The 17,643-nt window shown below is 41.9% G+C and overlaps 1 protein-coding gene across 2 annotated transcripts in view; it reads right to left on the bottom strand.

Moving 5' to 3' along the window:
* ZDHHC8 (zinc finger DHHC-type palmitoyltransferase 8) overlaps positions 1 to 17,643 on the bottom strand; it is a 141,671-nt gene that overhangs the window by 23,217 nt on the left and 100,811 nt on the right. For both annotated transcript variants that reach the window (XM_060785700.2, XM_060785701.2), the window contains exons 2-6: positions 13,496 to 13,617; positions 12,291 to 12,448; positions 3,711 to 3,883; positions 3,389 to 3,491; positions 2,357 to 2,448 (exon numbers count right to left, since the gene is read on the bottom strand). In XM_060785700.2, the coding sequence (XP_060641683.2) occupies positions 2,357 to 2,448; positions 3,389 to 3,491; positions 3,711 to 3,883; positions 12,291 to 12,448; positions 13,496 to 13,617 (648 nt within the window). The remainder of the gene's footprint in view (positions 1 to 2,356; positions 2,449 to 3,388; positions 3,492 to 3,710; positions 3,884 to 12,290; positions 12,449 to 13,495; positions 13,618 to 17,643) is intronic.

The following is a 17,643-nucleotide window of genomic DNA, read 5'->3' as shown; positions in this document are numbered from 1 at the left end:
GCTTTCGAGATCATTGCAAGCATATAGAAAATATCACTGCTCCAATTAACTCCTTTTTCTGTTCTTTGGCAAACAGAGAATTGTCTCTGTTTCATAATCATCAAAGTTGTCAGGGAGACTGAAACCCAAAGCCTCCATCAATAATAATGCTTAAGGGGCAAAGATTAGCTGGAGGAACTTCGATTTCGTTCAGGTGATGGTGGGCGTTCTGTGTAAAGTTGGATGATTGTGCAAACTAGGATGATGAAATAATTATTAAAAACATTGCAGTCAATAAAAATCTGCCTTGAGGTTGTATGTGGTTTGATAAGCAATGAAACCAATTAAAAGGGGCTGGAGATAAAAGGAACAAATATACCAGATAGCTACTTATCTCATCCCTGGGAGTGTTTTGAGCATTTAGGGTCCACACATAATGCTGAACTGCAACTCAGTAAGTTTAGGAGGAAAAGCTTCCAATATCCTCCCTGTAGCCATAATAAATGAGAGAAGGAGAAAGACCGCATACCCATAGCCCATGTAGGGTGCACCCATACCGTAGAATTAATGCTGTTTGATACCACTTTAACTGCCATAGCTCAGTGCTATGGAACCAGCTCCCAGAATTCCATAGAACTGAATCATGGCAGTTCAAGTGGTATGAAACAGCATTCATTCTACAGTGTAGATCAGAGCTTCTTAAACTTTTTCCACTTGTGACCCTTTCTGCCCCAGAAATTGTGATGTGTGCCCAAGTATACAAATATATATGTATATAAAATAGGTATAAAATCAAACATTGATAATAAATTAGCACTTGCAAGGCTTGCTAAACAGGCCGATTTCCTTTTTTTGTGAAGTATGGCTGAAGCATTTTCTGCAGAGTCCACTGCATATTGTTTCTAACAGCTTAATGTAATGCCTAAAACAGCCACTAGGTGGCATTCAGAAATCTGTTGTCAATTTTTGTGACCCCCAACATTGAGCTAAGGGGACCTCATTTGGGGATAGGATCCACAGTTTAAGAAGCAGTGGTGTAGATGACTTGTTTCCATCACAATATCTCCTAGCCAATCCAAAAGAAGCCAAATGCAGCTTATGTGTTCAAGTTATCTTTTGTTGCCCTCACTTCCAACTCAAATGAAAAGTATACTTAACTATCAGCACAGGCCGATGCATGTTATTTCAGTTGCGCTGCTGAATTAATCTAAACTTACACTAGACCAGCTACTAACTGTATCTGCTTGCATCCATCTCTTGATATCTTTGCACCTCCCATTTCCATTTATTATTACTCTTGACTCAATCTTTCCCTGATGTCAACATTTCTTTTCTGCTGATACCCTGTTAAGTGTCAGATACAATAATAACAACACAGCGATAATTGCTTCCCGTTCAAGAAACCTTCGCCAATTAACTGGATATGTTTTAATTGGCTTCCTCTCCATTTCTATAAATTGTCAGCAAGACTTGAAAATATCAGAATGCTTTTGTATATAAATCTTTAAAAGTATGTCTCCCATGTTAGTGATAGCGCGTGTGTTACAAGCAATATGTGAATATATATTACTCATTAATTTTGCTAATTATTATCTCTGAACACTGTTGTATTTTTATGTATGCGTTGTTATCTGATTCCAGCCTGCTATGGTCCACAGATGAATGCAATAACACTTACTCTGATTCTAGATGTCATGAACCACCTTAGACTAAGCATTCATTCTTATGTGAGCTAAAAAGAAAGAACTGGGGTGGGAAGGCCTTTTCTGACACACAGAACTGCTGATTTTCCTATGGTTGCTATTATCCCAAAATAATGTGTAAAGAAGACAAAATGTCTGAGTTGAATATTCGTCAGGAACCCAGCTTGTCTAACAATGGCCTAGCCACGCAATAAATTATGAAAAATGAGGAGGAGGGGAAGAGAGAAATGAGGAGGTAGAAAAGAAGGAGGAGAAAGAGAAGGAGAAGAAAAAGAAGAAGAGAAGAAGGAGGACATGGAGGAAGAGGAGAAAGACGAGGAGGAAAAAGACAAGGAGGAAGAAGGAGGGGAGGAAGAGAAGGAGAAGAGTGGGAAAGAGATGAGGAAGAGGAAAAAAGGAGGAAGAGGACAAGGAAGAGAAAAAGAGGCAGAGGGTGAGGAGAAAGAGAAAGAAGTGAAGAGGAGGAGGAGGAAGAAAAGAGGAGCAGAGGAAGAGAATGATAAAGAGAAAAAGAGGAGAAGAGGTGAAGGAGAAGGAAATAAGGAGGTGCAAGAGGAAAAGAAAAAGGAAGAGGAAAATGCGGTTGAGGAGAAGAGAAGGATGACGACGACAACAGCGTGTGGATCCAGCTGCAGTTTATAATTAGTGTTATGGGTTTCTCTTCCCTTGCTTACCTTGGTGCCAAAGGGCTGCAGAGAACGTGTTCTACATTGCCACAGCATCCTCGCGTGAAAGGATTTACTCCCCCACGGAACTTCCCAGTCACCTGCAAATATCATATTCAGAGCACTTTGAAAAATGTTAAGAGAACCATTAATTTGTCCAGCTTATAGGTCTATGTTGACCTGTGAAGGGTCCCAGTGTGACCTGTCCATTGTCTGGATGCCATTGGCCATACCACAACCTCCCTCACTAGTGGCAAAGAGTGTTCGCTTATCATCCTGCTTGGCCCCTCTTACAAGTAGCCAAGACTTTAATAGCAATTAGAAAGTGAGCATTATGTCATAGTCTGGATGTTGACAATACAGCTTGCCATTCCTCTGACAAGCCAGGATTGGAAAGCCAGTGGCCAACCCTTCCGATCCAGGTAAGATCTGCTTCTGATCAGCAGGATGTTTCACCGTGCTTTCAATTGACGACTCCTGTGACAAATGGCCTGTATCATGACTTGAATTGTCATTCAATCTGATGTCCTATATTATATTAACTGATCCTGTTAATTTGCTCTGTTTCCATGATTTTTCCTTTGCTGTTATACATTTGTCATCTACCTTACTAAACCACTTTATCCTTTAACTAGTTCACGTAGTGGTTTTCCTTTCCCCCCCCCCCTCCAAAATTAGTCTGCTGTTATTGTTGTTGCTAGCTATTTTTGTTATATTGTTTTATGCTGTTTTGTGCTGTTTTAATTGTTATTGCTTTATTTTAATTGTATTCTGCCTGGGCTTGGGCCCCATGTAAGCTCTCCCCGAGTCCCTTCGGGGAGATGGAGGCGGGGTAGAAAAATAAAGTTCTTCTTCTTTTTCAGGAGCAATTGGAAAATGGTGTTATACTTTACCATATACACATTGTGAATACATCTTTCACAAATTCATTATTTAAATGTATTATTGTATGATATTTAAAATATTACACTGTATGCTATACAAATGCCAGTAGAACTGTAATGTATGATGATCATCATCATCACACAACAACAACAATACCTGTTCATTGGTGGTGCGTCCTCTGGCTACTAAAACAATATGAAAACCTGTGAGACCAATGACGGGGATGAAGAATAACCCAGCCACACACATGACTGCCATGCTGTATTGTCAACATTAAGGAAATCCAAGCATTTTATGGATAAAGATGGGTGAAGAAGAAAAAGTACTCCACACTTAAAATATAATCTTCCCCCATGTTATTTTTGTGATTATTTTTCAAAGAAGACCTGCTGGTACTCCATTCTATGTCATTGTTTGCCTTCTAAGAAGTAATATTCCCAGAGGTGCACAGCCTCTGAATACACTGAAAGAAGGATACGTGATGGCAGTATGCACGGCTCCCAGCTTTTCGGCATGGTGCAAAATGAAGATGAGCCCAAAGGTAAACACCCCAACCATGTGGGCACTCAGGGATACCAAGAAAAGGAAGAAATACCGGTAGTTTCTCCGTCCTATGCAGTTATTCACCCACGGGCAATGATGGTCAAAATCCTTGCAAAGAAAGGAAAAGACAAAGCATAATATCCAACTATGCAGAGAGAAGTAACACTGGTTTGGAGATGCTACACCATTCTATCATCCAGGATTTCGGCAGAAACTCTAAACAAGAAAAGAACCACCCATTTCGAGAATCTCAGTTTTGATTTATTATGTTGTGCTATGTATTTCCTAGAAGGGGTTGGTTTAACTTCTGGTTTGCTAGTAATACTGAATTACTGTGTCACAAAATGATGCATGGTCAAAAAATATGTCACCAACATATTTAGAAAGCTCATGTCTAGGGATGTGTGACCATGTGGGTGATGGAAATTGAAATCCAACAAGACCTAACAATTTCCAACCCCTGATTTGTTAGAGAGATATGGCAGAAAGCAGAATTTTGATAACTCTTTTTTTTTTTTTTTTGGATGATGGCTCCTAGAATTTCTGAGCCAACGCAGCCTCTGACCATGCCAACTGGAGACATTCATTTCCAAATCTGAAAAGAGTTGTTCTCTTCCATTTGGACAGGTCTACGTTCTCCCCATCCTGTGAATTCAGTTTTACTATTCAACTTGGTCATATTCTTTTCCCAAACAAGAACTACTGAAAGCTTTAGCGATTTTCTTGTTGCTTCTGTTTTTGAAGAGGAACACATAATTGGCCCTTCAAAAGCAAGTATGTTTTGGACCATCTTGCTCATATCAAGTGTACTGCACAATTCCGCTCTCCGCTTCTACTGTTGTCTTTGTGTCCCTTCTAAATTGCTACATTCAGAGATGGTAAACAGACTTGTCTATTCATGCTCTGTTTGTTCCTTATGTACTGTGTCCCCAGTAGACTCTTTTCAAGAGGAGAGGGCTCTTCAACTAGTCCCTAATGCATCATATGGGAAAAAAAGATAAAAATCATAATAAGGCACTCGAAGGGCAAAAGGGGCATAGTGTTCCCTGTAAAAACTTAGCTAGATACAATGTTGGAATCCATATAAATAAAACACCCACTGTAGGCAATTTTATGAAAAGGAAGCAGGAGGGATTGTTCTTGTACCTGAATACAGAGTGGAGCCATCCAGTATTGAGTCCAGCACAGCTGAACTTCAACAGAGGGAAAATCAACTCATATTTCCCAAATTAAAAAGAACCACTTGAATTCCATGCATTCACTGTTCAATACGGACACCAAGCTCTTGGCTTCATGTCAGGTCTACAAGCTTCAACGACCTTCCTTTCTTTTCATATTGGCTGCAGCATGGAAGTTGTGGACAAATGTCCATGGGCACATTTCTAGTTGTAGATTTCATGTATGGATTACTTTTTTCCTTATCTATACATGTTTTATACCAATACTGATATATACTTTTACATGTTGAGCTCAGAGATCAGAAGAACGAAAGATGATGCGAAGCCATGTCTGAATATCTAGAAGGATCTTATTTAGAAGATGGAGCCAGCTTGTTTTCTGCTGCCCCAGAGAATAGAAAATGAACCAGAAGAAGTGAGATTGCATTCAGATATTAGGAGGAATTTCTTCATAGGAAGAACTGTTCAACACTGGAATAGAACTGCCTTGAAGAGACATGGACTCTGTTTCTGAAGGTCTTCAAACCTTCAGTTGACTAGTCAACTTTCAGGAATTCTATACTTGTGTATTCCTGCATAGTAAGAGGTTGGACCATATGGCCCTCACAACCCTTTCCAACTTTATGTTTTTGAGATAGCCTGCCTTTCCTCCAGTCACTTCAAAGTGGCATACAGGGCTCTCTTCTTCCCCATCTTATCCTCACAACTGTTAGGTAGGGCAAGCTGAGCAAAAGTGCCCAAGGTCTTTCATGAGCTTTGTGGCTCAGTGGAGAACTGAACTTGTATCATTTTAAGCTGCTATCACACTAGGGCTTTAAGAATAGGGAAAGAGTATGCAACCCACTTAAAATCCTGTGGCCCCTTCCTGCAGAATTCTGAGGCTTATAGTTTAGTGAGACCCAGGACCTCTCTGACTGGGTATTTTAAAGGCTCCTCCCCTAAACAACAAGCCCCAGAATTCTGCAGGAAGTAGCTACAGGATTTCAGATGGGATGCATTGTCTTTGCCTACTCTTTCAGCTCCAGGATGATAACGCACTGAGAACTTCATTACAACACTTTAATTGCTGCAAAAGTTTAGAGACAGTTGTTGTGATTTAAATAGGAATACAATACATCTTGATAGTCGGGGGTGGGTGGGGGCTGTAACCAGGTGATCTCCGGGATTGTTCAGTATTACTAACTTTGGATAGGTAATTCCAGGCTCCAGCTCTATTGTCTTCTGGTTCTTTACCTTTAAACCTAACTGAGGGTGTATCCACACTGTAGAATTAATGCAGTTTGACATCTCTTGCACTCCCATGGCTCCATTCTATGGAACCCTAGAATTTGCAGTTTCGAAAGATAGGCAGATTTGAGTTTTGTTAAGAGGAGAGGGAGAGGGAGAAAAGGAAGAGGAAGAACTTTAGCCTAGAATTCCACAGCATGGAGCCATGGCAGTTCAAGGGGTATCAAACTGTATTAATTCTACAGTGTAGATGCACCCAAATAATAATAATAATAATAATAATAATAATAATAATAATAATAATAATGCTTTATTTATACCCTGCTCCATCTCCCCCAGGGGGACTCGGTGCAGCTTACATGAGGCCATGCCCATCAATACAATACAAGCTAAAACACAAACACAATAAAACAAGCAAAATACATAAAATGCAAAATCGAAATAATATACAACATAATAATATAAAATCAAGCATTAAAAACACAGGAAATTTCACTAGGCAGGGCCAGATGCATGGATAAAATTACAGAAAATGTTAAAAACACTGGGAGGTAGGGCAGAGTAACTTATAAGGAGGAGGCTCCAGGAATGAGGAAAGATTTCATTGCACAACCCATAAAGTAAAGTACGTCTAAGGACATTTTGTGCGAAGTGTGGTCAGGGAGAATCTTTCATTCAATCACTGAAGGCACATTGGAATAACCAGGTTTTCAAATTCCTCCTGAAGATTGTCAGTGTGGGGGCTTGTCTAAATAAAGCAGCCCTTCAAGCTGATGACCCCCTCAGGTAAGGAAGAGTCTTCCATAAAGCCAGACACATGGTTGGCCCTGCACATTCTGCCACCTAAAGCATTAATTTAATATTTGCATGGCTGCTTTTGTTTTTGTATTACACTTCGTTGATCTGTGTTGTTTTGGTTGCTATTATTACTATATATATTGTATTTCTGTTGCAAGCCGCCCCGAGTCCCTTTTGTGAGACGGGGAGGGATACAAATAAACTTTATTATTTATCATTATTACTCCATGCATCTCTAAGTAATGGTGAAATGTCAAAGCTACACGTCAATGAAATGACTGAATTACAGTTCTCCTCTTAATGAATGCATACAGTCTCTGAGGTGAAACGCCAATAAATGCTTCACTGTGACCAAATCTCCTGGCAGCCGAGGGATGCATATATACAAAGGACTTTCACCCACACACAAGAAGGAGGGAGAGGAGAAATCAATAGGTTGCTTGCTTTCAGGACACAATTTATTGATTCAAGAGATGTTAATGGCCCTTCTGATTCTCTTCAGTAAGCATTCAAAGCTTAATAATGTAGCAATGCTGTCTATTAGAGCCAATCATAATAGGGATTGATAGCAATATGCTTGGGGATCTGTTGTATTCAAATGGCTGGGGGGAGAAAGTACTTTGGATTTCTCTGCTTATAGTTTTATAATTGGCCAAGAGAAAGCCCGTATTAGCAAAAGTTCATTGTATGGATCTGCCTACAGATCGTGTATCCCTTATCTGAAATGCTTGGGACCAGAAATGTACCACATTTTGGATTTTTCTTTCAGAGTTTGGAATACTTGGATATATTAAGATGTCTTGGAAATGGGGCCAAGTCTAAACACAAAGTTCATTGATAGTTCATATATACCTCACACATGTAGCCTGAAATAATTTTATACACAATCTTTTAAAATAATTGTGTGCATGAGTCAAAGTTTGTGTATACATTAAACGATCGGGAATCAAAGGGGTCAATATTTCAGTCACCTCATTTGAAGAACTTTGGATATTTGGAAGAGTTTGGAATTCCAGATATCATATTTGGAAGGGCCATGTTTTGGTATGGGTGGGCACATTATTGCCTTGAACTGTGTTGCAATGCAGCTGGAATGGGGACCTGGTGGTTCTCCACATGTTGGTGGACTTCTGGTGTGGAAAGCCATCAGGTTCCCATCTTTTTTTAAAAAAAAATCTTAGCAATTTTAATATAACTATACTAGCTGTACCCTGCCACGCGTTGCTGTGGCCTATAGTAAATCTTTTCAAAGTAGAGGTAGATATCTGGAGTATTATGAAAGAGAGGTACCTACCTATTCCTTCCCCTCTTTTTCTCCCCCTTTCTCTCCTTTCTTCTTTCTCTACCTCTTTCTTTCTTTCTTTCTTTCCTTCTTTCGCTCCTTGGTTTCATCCTTCTCTCTTTCCTTCATTCCCTCCCCCTTTCTTCCTTTGCCTCCTTTCTTCCCTCCATGTTTCCTTCCTTCTTTCACTTTTTATTTGCTGTGGCCAACCTTCCCTCTTTCTCTCCTTCTTTCCCTCCTTCCTTCCTTCCCATCTTTCCTTATCCTCTTCCTTCTCTATCTCTTTCCTTCCTTCCCCCTTTTTCTTTCTCTTCTGCTGTCTCTCTTTTCTTCCTTCTCTCTTTCCTTCTCTCCCTCTTTCTCTACATCTTCCCCCTTCCGTCACTCCCTCTTTTCTTCCTTCATTCCCTTTTTTCTTTCCTTCTCTCTTTCCTTCCTTCTCTCCTTCCTTCTTTCCCCTCTTTCTCTCATTTCTTCCTTCTCTACCTCTTTCCTTCCTTCCCCCTTTTTCTTTCTCTTCTGCTGTCTCTCTTATCTTTCCTTCCATCTTTCATTTTCTTTCCTTTTCTTCTTCCTTCTTTCTCTTACTTTCCTTCCTTCCCTCTTTTTCTCTACCTCCCTTTCTCTTTCTTCCTTCTTTCCTTCCTTCCTGTCTTTCCTTCTCTATGTCTTTCCTTCCTCCCCCCCTTTTTCTTTCTCTTCTGCTGTCTCTTTTTTTCCTTCCTTCTCTCTTTCCTTCTTTCCTTCCCTTCCCTTTCTCTACGGGAAGGGGGGCGGGGCATGGAGGGGGAGGGGTTTGGAGGGGAAGAAGAAGGAAGGGGAGAAGGGATAGATTTGGACAGGGCTTGGAGGGGCGGGGTTTGGAAGGGGCGGGGTTTGGAGGGGAAGAAGAAGGAGGGGGAGGAGGGATGGATTTGGAGAGGGCGGGAAGAGGCGGGGCTTGGAGGGGGCGGAGTTTGGAGGGGAAGAAGAAGGAGGGGGAGGAGGGATGGATTTGGAGAGGGCGGGAAGGGGCGGGGCTTGGAGGGGGTGGGGTTTGGAGGGGAAGAAGAAGGAGGGGGAGGAGGGATGGATTTGGAGAGGGTGGGAAGGGGCGGGGCTTGGAGGGGGCGGGGTTTGGAGGGGAAGAAGAAGGAGGGGAGGAGGGATGGATTTGGAGAGGGCGGGAAGGGGCAGGGCTTGGAGGGGGCGGGGCTTGGAGGGGAAGAAGAAGGAGGGGAGGAGGGATGGATTTGGAGAGGGCAGGAAGGGGCGGGGCTTGGAGGGGGCGGGGTTTAGAGGGGAAGAAGAAGGAGGGGGAGGAGGTAAGATTGGGGAAGAAGAAGGAGGAGGTAAGATTGGGGCGTGGTGTTGCATGTGTGGGGCGGGGGAGTGAGGTGACGTGTTGTGGCATGATCGTGCTGGGTGGGGCGAGGGAGGGAGGTGCGGAGGGTGTGTTGGCCGTTTGGCCATGTGCACGCGCGCGCCGGGGACTTTGCGCCATTGCGCATGCTCTGTTGTTTTGTCCTTTTGTGAGTGTGTTGTTGTGTTGTTTTTCATTTTGATTCGGTTTGTTTTTACCTTGTGGGTTGAGGTATGTGCATGGGAATTTTGGTTAATTTCCATTGGGGTTTTTTTGAGTTTTGCTGTCCCGTTTAACGCCCCTTACAAATTTATAGATATAGATATTTGGAGGTATCCATTTGGATAGACCTATGGAGGCCATCCGGTCTAGGGATAGAGAGCTTTTGGCGCTTAACATGTTGGTGGACTCCCTTTTTTGAACCACAACCATGAGGTTGAGCAACAACCAGCCAATGAGAACTGAAGTCTCAAACAACAAGAGTCAAAATCTCCCTATCCCTGGGCCAGTTGTCCTTCCTATCCATTTGGATACCTCCTAATGTATAGTCTCATAAAACAGATGCACCCTTAGTTAAATGCTTTAGTGCAGTGGTTCCCAACCTTTTTTTGACCAGGGATCACTTGATCAGGGACCACTTTGACCAGGGACCACTCTCCAACATTAGTACCAAAAGGGTTACAAATCAGTTTTTGGTCAACTTTAGATTCAGTTTGGTTATTTGGGGTGCTGATTCAGAAAATTGCATTTGATAGAAAACATCAGCACTAGTTTCTGATACAGAACATCTGCCATCCAGTAGTCGCCATCTGCTTGCTCACAGGAAAACATATTTAATAAGCCTTGGCACTATAAGAGGGTTTTGCAAGACAGTTGCTCTTGTTGCAATGGTGTAGTAATGGTGAGGCCACGGACCATATTTTAGTTCTTGTGGACCACTGGTGGTCCACGGACCACAGGCTGGGAACCACTGGCCTAAATGGTCCTTGAATCTGCCCACAGAAAACCATATTTAATAATCAAGAGCTGATGTGGTCTATCCAGTGCAATTTTCTGAATCAGCATCCCAAATATCCCCTGGAACAGGCCTGAAAACAAAGACGCCAAGAAATTTTTTGTTGTTGCTTGGGTTGTGTTATTATTTGTGGATATTATTAACACTTGTGTAAAAAAAAAAAGAAGAAGAGAGGGGGGCTGAGGTTGAAAAAAATACAAAAAGTGGAGCGCAAGGCCCAAGAAACTGTCTCGAATGGCTTTCTCTTGCCTCCTTGCCATGGGCGCATGAACACGAGGAAGGGGGCATGGTCTGTGAGGTGTTGCAATGGTGTAGTAACAATGAGGCTGCAGACCATATTTTAGTTCTTGCGGAGCACTGGTGGTCTATGAACCACAGGTTGAGAACCACTGCTTTAGTGCAAAGCTTTCCAAAAAATTCATGTTGGTGACACACTTTTTATACATGCATCATTTTGTGACACAGGGATTCAGCTTTACTAGCAAACTGGTGGTTAAATCAACCCCTTATACGAGACATACATAAATTGTAATAACAAAATATATAGTGACAACATATCTCATGAAAACCTTTCATTTATATTTTTTAAAATACTCGTATATGATTTATTGCTTATTTCACATAGACCAAGAGGTATCTTGTTATGTTCGCACAACACACCTACACACTGCAACCGACACACAAAGTAGTCACAACACACAGTTAGGAGAGCTCTGCTTTAGTGAGTTGGTGTTTCATATTTTGATTCAGTGAATTTCCAATGCGTATTACTTTTAGTTTTGTTTTCATTTTACTTACATATAAATATGTCATCTTATAAAAAAAGAAAAGAAAAGTAGTTGGATATGAAAGGCTGGATAAACATTTTACCTGGTCATAAAATAGAGGAGCTGCAGTCCTCTGCATTCACGTACAATATGCCTTTGCTTCTTTGAGCTAATAGTTTCAGCACCCTGTGGGCATCATTAAGGCGTCCAATTTGCCAGCAACAATGTCAGGGTTCTATAAAACAAGACCTCTAAACTACCATGTGTCAAAATTGCTATACTAGCACGGCCAGATTCTTTATGGAGAGAAGAATAAATTGTGTAATGTGCATGCACTGTACAGAGATTGTACTCCTTTTCACACATTCGGTCAATACCTAACAGCGGAGTGAAGAATAACTGATAATAGCTGTCCATGCTCTGGCTCTCTGTCTCTTCCTCCTACAACCTGGCAAAGTTTCTTTTCCTCTAAACTCCGAGTCATCCTAAACTCGGCATAGAGTCTATATAGCAGAGCTTTCCAACCATTTCATGTTGGTGACATACTTTTTAGACATGCATCATTTTGCAACATAGTAATTCAGTTTTACTAGCAAACCAGAGGTTAAGCCAACCCTCTTTGAAGAGATATGGACACATACATAAATAGTAATAATGACGGGTATGGGGATATAACCTTTCCCTTATATTTCTCAAAATACAGAATTTATTGCTTATTTCACATAGTCTTGTGATGTGTGTGTGACACACTTACATACTGTGGCCAACATACTAACATTGTCACAACACACCTCTGTGAAAGCTGTTATATAGGCATAAGTTGTATGATCAGATTCATTTGAATGTGGGTCTACCAGTAAGGCATGAAAACCCGGTGACAGAATGATGGGAGATGTTTTTTCCTACCTCGACGCAGTTGTCGCAGACACTGCAGTGGGAGCAGCGCGGAGGCCGGTAGAAATGGCAGGTGGCGCACCATTTCATCCGTACTTGGATTCCTTTAATTTCCACATTCTTGTAGAGTGGAGCTCGGAAATCATCATCTTTATCCTCGTCTTCATCTGCTGCTCATGGGTCCACCACAAAACAGATGAGGAGGAGGAGGAGCAAGGAGGAGGAGGAGGAGGAGGAAGAGACAAGCAAAGAAAGTAAGTAAAAGAGGCACAAGGTTATTTGAATAAAACAAAACTAAAACAATATGCAATTCCAAGTAGTGCAGATGATACAAGGTTTGACACCACATTAACTGCCATGGCTACTTGCTATGGAATTCTGGGATTTGTAGTTTAGTGTTCCATGTTTACTGACCTCTCTCAGAGAGCTCTCGTCCCACAACATAACTACAAATCCCAGGATTCTATAGCATGGAGCCATGGCAGTTAAAGTAGTATCAAACTATTAAAATTTTGCAGTGTGGATGGTCTGTTAGATAACTTGGATCCTCCCATGAACAAGAAAGTAGAGGAGAGTTAGATGAAAGTTACATAAATAAAGACTATGACCCCATCTACAAAGACCATTTAATTAAGTTCAAAGCTAGCTTTAAACTGTGATATCTAGGCTGGATCTACACTGCCATATAATCCAATATCTGATCCCAGATTATCTGCTTTGACCTGGATTATGAGTCTACACTGCCATATAATCCAGTTCAAGGCAAATAATCTGGATTTTATATGGCAGTGTAGATAGGGCCCTAGACAACAAACACCCAGGAAAGAGTGTGAAAGAAAGCTTTCAATGTACATTAGTGCTCTGTGGTTTGTGTAATCACCATTTGGGCCTCAAACTGTTTCCAAGATTTCCTATGTGATTACCTCTTTCTTCAAAACTGGTTTCAAACTGCATAATATGGTCAGTGTCGATGGAGGGTCTATTTCTGCCAATGGAGACCTCCAAAATGCATTCTCATGATAGAAGGCACCTTCCTATAAGCCTAAAATCAAAACACTTATACACCACCTTGATATCTCATTATTAGCAACATAGAATAATGCTGAATTGTGCATGAATCAAACATCTGTGGGGAAAGCATTCCATAACGTGTTCTGTATACATGCATGCATTTCATTCCTCCCTTCTACCAGCCTCCTGTCCCCATCCAAACTTACCTCGTGGAAAAACTCCAGGGTCCATGAATGTTGCCATGCTGAAGTTTGCAAGCACAAACAAGAACACAATCCCATTGTACAGGGGAATAGCTGGGGAGACGGCTCTTGTCAACCAGGGACACCTGCATAGAGACACAAGAGAGAAAGCAGGTTATTTTGAGGACCCAACAAATTATAGCTTTCAAGAAAAAGAGAAACGTCATCTGGTCAACTGCTCAAACCACGGCGCAATGAGCAAGCATATTTTAATAACCCACCCTAAAGTTTAAAAAATGTGTGTGTGGGAGAGATTGGGAAAGTTACTTTTGGTCTCCAACTTTCAAAATAGCCACCCAATGATCATGATACTTGGGAATCCTGGGAGTTGAAATCCATATAAAACTTTTCCAAGGTTTATTAGTGACTGCTATATGTACCTGGAATTGCCCGACTGTCATTGGGACCACTGCCCCCCTGCTTTCTCGCTTCTCCAGCTCTGCGAAGGCATACCTCACACAATGGCAACATTGGCATCACTGGCAATTCTGTTTGTGCAGGCTCTCGTTGTGGCTCTTTCTTTCCTCTTTCATTTGCCTCATACTTTCTCCTTCTCTCTTTTCTTTCCTTCTTCCATTGCTTGCCCTCAGACATCTTCCCCCCTCTTTCTTTCCTTTCCCTTCTTTCCTCTCCCCTTATTTTTCTGTCTCTTCTTCCATCCTTCCTTACTTCTCTTCTTCCCTCTTTCTTTCCCCTTCCCTTCTCCTTTCCCTTCTTTTCTCGCTCCCTCCTTTCCCCTCATACATATGTCATCTTTCTTAGCCAGTGACATCATAGAGGGCCACTTCATCTAACAACAGCCAATCCAGTGGCATCACAGGGTTCACTTCACCTAGCAACAGCCTTTGTATTACATATATACATACATCTATCTATATATATATAAGTGCTCTGTGCATAATAAGTACCGTAAAAACAAAAGAACCAATGAACGAAATCACACCAAATTTGGCAGCAAAACGTCTCACAACACAAGGAGTGACCATCACTCAAAGAATTAGGATTTTGTCATTTTTGAGTTGTAGTTGCTGGGATTTATAGTTCACCTACAATCAAAGAGCATTCTGAACTCCATCAAAGATGGAATTGAACCAAATTTGGCACACAGTTCTCCCATGACCAACAGAAAATACTGGAAGGGTTTGGTGGGCAGTGTCCTTGAGTTTGGGAGTTGTAGTTCACCTACATCCAGAGAGCACTGTGGACTCAAACAATGATGGATCTGGACCAAACTTGGCAGAAGCACTCAATACGCCCAAATATGAACACAGATGGAGTTTGGGGGAAATAGACCTTGACACTTGGGATTTATAGTCACTGGGATTCACAGTTCACCTACAATCAAAGAGCGTTCTGAACCCCACAAACGACAGAATTGGGGCAAACTTCCCACACAGAACCCCCATGACCAACAGAAAATACTTCAGGCCATCCAATCCAACTCCCTTCATTAGGGCAAGAAAACGTAATCAAAGCCCTCCTGACAAAGAGCCATCCAGCCATAGATATAGATAGATAGATATAATTCATACACACACAGATATAGTATCATAGATTTGAAAGGGACTCTTAAAGAAGGACAATGATATTCACAGTTACATGTTCCAGGGTGTGCAAACCAGACACTCTCCACATTACATAGATTAGAAACCAACACTTTCTCATTACTTTATTTTCCAGATCACCAGACTGGGCCACAGCAACGTGTGGCAGGGGACGGCTAGTAAATATATATACTTTGACATTGGTACAGACAGACAGATGGCAGAGACTACAGTCAGTTTTCCACATTCACTGGGGTTAAAGGCACAAGATCCCCATGAAAATGAAAAAAAAGGCAAATAAAGAAATTACTATTTTTTTAACCTGAGAGGATACCTCTCCGGGAATTTCTAGGTCTTCCAGCATGACTGTATGGTCAACTGCTGCTTGAAGTAGCCCATAGAATCACATTGGAAGATCTAGAGATTCCCAAAGAGGTGTTCTCTCTAGTAGAAATCTCTAAGGGTCCTTCCACACAGCCCTATATCCCAGAATATCAAGGCAGAAAATCACACATTATCTGCTTTGAACTGGGTTATCTGAGTCCACACTGCCATCTATTCCAGTTCAAAGCAGATAATGTGGGTTTTTATTCAGCCATGTGGAAGGGGCCTAGGTCCCCCAGCATCACTAGAAGAAGTTGACCATGGGGTTATACTGGAGGACCCAGAGAGGCCTAGAGGGACAATTTTTAATCAAATCCATGGATAATCAAACCCACAAAAGTCAAAACCATAAATGTGAAGGTATGACTATAGTGACTTCCAACTTTGAAAAGTTGGCATCTCCAAACTACCCAGAATGATGAGTATTGTTTCCCGAATATGTAGGAAGACAACATCAGCCATATCCTCAATGAGAGCTCTATGTGAACCTTACCACTCTATTGGCTTGCCATGACCTGTGAACTGGGTCATTGACAAAGGATACTGGCCAACACACATTTTGGTGCCTGAAATCTCAGTCCTGTGCCTGGGCATATTTGGCCTGCTAATTCCAAAAATGGCACCAGTTCTCCCCCATCAGCTCTAGCTTTTGAGATACAGAACTTGTACCATCTAACAGTTACCATCTGCTTGCCCACAGAAAACCACAATAAGCCTATCTAAGAAACTAGAGCTGATACAGTCTATCCAATATAACTTTATGAATCAATGCCCCAAATAAACCCAGGAACAGGCCAATTCTAGCAAGTAATGCCAGCACTGTAGAATGCAGGAAGGTCGACAACATTTGGACTTTGTAATCCGACAATTCCCAGGAGTTCATGACACTGAGCTGTGGCAGTTCAAGTGGGATCAAACTGCATTCATCCTACAGTGTAGACGCACCTAATCAAAAGAGTAAGCCAGGGGTCATTTGTGACCCGGCTGGCTGCAGAGGAGGAAATTAACAGGAAGTATTTAATTGGGAAATTACCACCACATTCCCTGATGGGAGGAAACAAATCAGTTCATTTAGCGGAGCTGCACATTTTGAACGAGTTCACCAAAGTTTAAATACAGGACACGCTGAATCACTGTGGGCATCAGCCAGAGTTTCTGGTCTCCACCCTTTCCCTGTTCCTTGTATAATTTGTTTTCTGGAAATTGCCAGAAAGCAAATTAGCCAGGAGGCTGGGTAGAATCTTGAAGCTTTGAGAGAAGCAGTTACACATGACATTTCACCATGAGAGTGAAACGAGAATATACGAACTTTCTTTTAACCTGAGTAGACACCTCTCTAAGGCCCCATCTACGCTGCCATTCTAATGCAGATTGAACTGCATGATAGTGTAGACTCATATAAAACACTAATATAGCACTCATTGACATAACACTCATATAAAACACTATTATGGCAATGTAGATGTGGCCTAGAACTCTTTACGCCTAGAACTCTTTAGGTTCTGCTAGATCAGCGTTTCTCATCCTGGGGATCAACCCCGGGGGGGGGGGGGGGGGTCGCAAAGGAGTTTCAGAGGGGTCATAAAAGGCCACCAGAAAACATATTTCAGATGGTCTTAGGAACCCCTTTGGCAGAGAAGGCTGAAGATCTCTCCGCCTGTCCTTCTCTTCCTTTTGGAAACAGATGGTGAATCCTCCCACCAAAAGCCCTCCTCCATTGTGACTGGCCGGCCTCTCAGCCAAGGGGAGGGCTGTTTCAGAAACTCCAAGCGGGGGAAGAAAGAGTAGGCATGCTCAGCACATGGCAGTGTGGTGCGCATGTGCGGCTGAGGAAGCGCGTGCGAGGCTGGAGAAGGCTCGTGCCAGCAAGTCTCTTCAAGGCATGGGGTTCTGTGTGGGAAGTTTGGCCAATTCTATCATCGGTGGTGTTCAGAATGCTCTTTGATTGTAGGTAAACTATAAATCCCAGCAACTACAACTCCCAATTGACAAAATCAATCCCCCTGCAATCCCACCAGTATTCAAATTTTGGAATATCAGGTATTTGTGTCAAATTTGTGAATGAAAATACATCCTGCATATCAGATATTTACATGATGATTTATAACAGTAGCAAAATTACAGTTATGAAGTAGCAACAAAAATAAATTTTTGGTTGGGGATTACCACAACATGAGAAACTGT

The sequence above is a fragment of the Anolis sagrei genome, chromosome X (genome assembly GCF_037176765.1).
Source record: "Anolis sagrei isolate rAnoSag1 chromosome X, rAnoSag1.mat, whole genome shotgun sequence".
Lineage (NCBI taxonomy): Eukaryota > Metazoa > Chordata > Lepidosauria > Squamata > Dactyloidae > Anolis > Anolis sagrei.
Note: the sequence above shows the minus strand (reverse complement) of the source record. Positions and strands in the feature narration are given on the sequence as shown.